Raw genomic sequence first — 4,264 nt, 5'->3', positions numbered from 1 at the left:
AGGGTGCCCTAAAACTTGCTTTTTTCTTTGAAATATCGTGCTCTTTCTAAAAGGCATAACTACAAGAGTTCATATAGCCTGTCAAATTTAGAATCCAAAGACGCTCCGGGGAAACTTGTGTACTTTTTTAAATATTCAAAACCTCTTTCTTAAGGAGAGGGTATATGGGAACAGCTATGCAAGACTTTTCGGAAAAGATCAGCTACGGAAGACTCAACAAGGATAAGCGACATTATCGATGGCAAAAAGTATAGGGAGTTATGTAAAGAAGGAGGCTTTCTTTATAACAATACCAACATAACACTAACCTTCAACACTGACGGGGCACTAATGTTCAAAAGCTCAAGAGTAGATATCTGGCCTATGTATGCCGTCATAAATGAAATAGATCCAAAAGAAAGGTTTAAAACAGAGAACATCATAGTTTGGGGAGTTTGGCAAGGACGAGGAAAGCCACCTACGATGACGTTTCTCGAACCCTTTGTAAATGAGATGAAACATCTTTACAGCAATGGTAACATTTTTGAAAATTTTTTTTGATAAAAAACAAATGCTTTGACTCGTTTAATAAAAAACAATCGGGTTTATTTACTTATTTACATCAAACCCCCATTCTCATAGACCTGGTAGGATTTTTTCAGCCAGTGGACATGGATATAATGGACTGAAACTCGATGGATATTGATATTTTTTATGGCTTGGGATTTCAATGCTTTTGTTTTCAAGTCGGAAAGTTCGGTGGGAGGGAGAAATAGCATAACATTGTGCAATGAGGATTGATTTCTTTGATGAATATCAATAGGGATAAAAATTGCAGGACAATTTCCCACCGGGACGATATTTTGGACAACTTTTCCAGTGGGTCTGTGAGAAAGGGTTGTTACATAATATCTAATTTCTTTTTTAATTCAAAGGACTCTCATTAAGAGTGAATCATGAAGAAATTCAAATCAAAGCTGCTGCTGTCACAGGTTCACTTGATTTACCTGCAAAGGCTGAATTTCTAAACATGATAGGTCATAATGGCGCTCATGGCTGTAAAGACTGTTTAATTGAAGGTACTTTATACTGTCTCATATCTTAAAACATCAAATTTTGATAATTTACACCAACTGGACAGCTGGACGGTTGCGATGGGACTAAACTTTGATTTAAAAATGTTTATTTCAACATTTAAGGAACTCACGTGGTCAACAAGAAAGGATATTCTCACTACTATTCATTTGATGAAAGTGAAACAACAGAGGATCGAACAGACAAGGACTCTATTTCAAATGCAAGAGATGCTATCCGGACAAAAAAGCCAGTAAAAAAATGATCATTTTCCTCTAATTTGCAATATTATTTTTTTGAATTTCCACGAATTTTGGGTAGATCTATAATTAACTTGATAAAGTAATTACTATCCCTTTTGATTACCGTTAATGGGTTTCGGGAAAAAATACGATATTGTCACCCCTCTCTCAGTGAGAATTTGACATTCTATTTTTTACGCCCCCTTACGCCCTAAAAGCCAATGGGATTCTCAAAATTCTAGTGTTATTTTTCCTTGGGAATGGAAACTCATTGGGGAAAGTTATTAGCCAACATACAATACATTTTGTTTGGGTTCTATATACATTCTTTTCATGATATACATTTTTTCCAAAAGGTAAATGGCATAAAAGGCGCAACGTTCTTCATGGCACTTCCAATTTTCAGCGTGAGAGAGGGAATCGTGGTCGACTATATGCATGGAATACTGTTAGGCATTGGGAGAACACTGTTGAATTTATGGTTCGAAGTTGGTGATCATAAAAACTATTACAGGACAAATCAATCGTATCCTTCATACTACATTGGTCATGATGTGAGTAGCTTTAATAAGCAATAGCTGATCTACTGATTAATTAAAATTTTCAAAGTACATACAAAAACTATTTAAAATGATTTTCAGATCGACGATGTTGATGAAAGATTGTTGAAAATGTATCCTCCAGACTTCATTAGTAGAAGACCCAGAAAGATAAGCGGAAATATTGGACACCTGAAAGGTTCGTTACAGTATTTAGAGCAAATATGTGCATAAAGTTGATTGAATTAGAATTTGATCGAGCTACATAGTCGAGGCGTCTTCTGAAGTACAAAGTTATTTCATCTGATGTTAGTTCAAGGTGTTATGATATACTTTTTTTCCTGTTCACTTTGATGAAATGATGATTTATTTTTTGCAGCAAATGAACTCAGATCATGGATCCTCTACTACGCGCTACAATGTCTTAAGGACATTTTGCCAGAAACACATTGGAATCATCTTTCTTTGCTAGTAGAAGGGCTTCATATCATCTTGAGTGACTCGATAACAACGGATGATTTCACTGAAGCAAGAAAGTACTTTTGTACGTTTTATAAAGACTTCTCAAAACTTTATGGTAGGTACTATCACTTTTAAAGAGATGGCAAGTTTTTTGTTTGACTTACTCTAAAGATATCAGAAAATCTTTAAAGGTAATACCAAGCAGTTTTAGCAGTGTATAATACGACCTCGCTAATTTAAAAAATCTAAATTAAACAATGTCTTTCAATTCGTTTATTTAGAGCACAACCTTGGAAAATGTGGTTTGAATGTCCATAATCTGTACCATCTTTGCGATTACGTGGAATGGTGGGGTCCAGCTTGGTGTTGGTCCTGTTTTGGCTTTGAAAGTCTGAACGGCGAAGTATTGAAAAGAGTCCATGGCACTAAAAACACAACAAAACAGGTATTTTTTGATGAAATAATTGTTGGGACTGGTTTTTTGTTTTCTAAGATGAACGTGACAGACTTTTTGGACAAAGGTTTAGCCAAGTTTCTTGAAAGAAAAATAAACATTCTTACGTACATGATACGTTATCTTTTCACTTAGATATTGTTGCGGTTTGCTGCCATTAAAGAAGTACGCGAAAAACTGCTTTCATCGAAAACACGCGATGTTGTGAAGAGTTTCCTGGGATCATTGACACACGGAGACATGTAAGGCGATTGATTACATTAGTATATTATAACCATTGATCTATTTGTAATTGAAAATCTAAATAGCACAAGCCAAAAAGGAAAATAAATTTGTTTAATAAAAAGTCTCTGATCCATTTAGAAAATTAAAAATAGATAGTGGGATAAAATAAATGTTGAAGGAAAAAATAGAACTTCTCATGAAATACAACGCATTATTATATCACTAACAGCAGCTTAACTTACCTTCGTGTTTAAGGAAACGAGGTTGGGTGCTTGTTTCAAGAGAAATATCCGTTAGCGGATTTTTGGATGATGGTGTTTACTCGTGCTACAGAAGAGGTCATTTGGTCATCAAAGGAACCAGATACAAACGCTCTACAAAGGCTATTAACAGTGTTGTGCTGGTCATTGTTGATTCGAAATCGCATGTTTTCCGAGTCGAAAGCTTCACTGTTGACGAAGATCAAGTTTATTTCAATGGAAAGCTGTTACATATAAGGAATGAATCTATAGCTCCACGTGTTGTGCAAACATCAAGGCTTGCTGTGGTCGACGGGGAGAGGTAACTCGACTTGGTTTTTATCATATATATTTCCCTTGATTTCAAGTCTACGCTACGTATTTATCTGGTTACATCTTAATTTGATCGTGTTTTTCTTTTTAGTGACGAAACCTACAAAGTTAACGCTGGTTTAATCAAGGAGAAGCTATTAATGCTTGATGGAAATGAAGATTTTAAATGCATTTCACGTTTGCCCAACCATTTCGAGTCTGATTAATTAAATAAATTGTATTTTGTTTATTTCATTTGCTGATTAGAATTTGATATAATGAGATTATATAAATAATACTTTGTGTACATCGTTTACAGTGGTATAATTTCCGTCGTTCAAACCTGAAAAAAGTGAAATACATTTTCAAAGAAAAACAAAATTATAACAACCTGAGAAAAAGTGAAAAATGTCTTCTTGTAATTTTGACTAGGTCGTAATTTCCAGATAGGGTCGCTCTAACGTGAAAATAGAAACTATAAGGTCATTGTTTCTTGGATTACTGTAACACGTTACATTTATAAGCAAGAAGTTTTGTTAAACCATGAGAGGAGATATTCTTTACACATTATTTAAGTGGAGCTAAGAAGAAGTTTAGATTACCTTATTACTTGGGGAGTCAAAGTAAAAGCTTCTCCGGGTATGACGAGTTTACCTGATGCACCCTAAAAAATAAGGAATGCGAGTTAGTCGATTCATCGCTATTAAAAAAGAGAACCCGAGTTTTCCAGGTTAGAAG

At 34.8% G+C, this 4,264-nt stretch overlaps 1 protein-coding gene across 1 annotated transcript; it reads left to right on the top strand.

Moving 5' to 3' along the window:
• Nucleotides 1–693: 693 nt before the first annotated feature.
• Nucleotides 694–3,782, top strand: LOC136806777 (uncharacterized). The gene is made up of 9 exons (XM_067063358.1): nucleotides 694–733; nucleotides 915–1,058; nucleotides 1,179–1,306; nucleotides 1,937–2,033; nucleotides 2,214–2,411; nucleotides 2,578–2,741; nucleotides 2,886–2,992; nucleotides 3,231–3,536; nucleotides 3,639–3,782. Exons 1-9 carry the CDS (start codon nucleotides 694–696, stop codon nucleotides 3,751–3,753), a joined length of 1,299 nt encoding a protein of 432 aa, XP_066919459.1. The 3' UTR covers nucleotides 3,754–3,782.
• Nucleotides 3,783–4,264: the final 482 nt, after the last annotated feature.

This window comes from Clytia hemisphaerica, unplaced genomic scaffold (genome assembly GCF_902728285.1).
Source record: "Clytia hemisphaerica strain Z4C2 unplaced genomic scaffold, Clytia hemisphaerica genome assembly, whole genome shotgun sequence".
Lineage (NCBI taxonomy): Eukaryota > Metazoa > Cnidaria > Hydrozoa > Leptothecata > Clytiidae > Clytia > Clytia hemisphaerica.
This window is presented reverse-complemented; position numbering and strand designations above follow the sequence as displayed.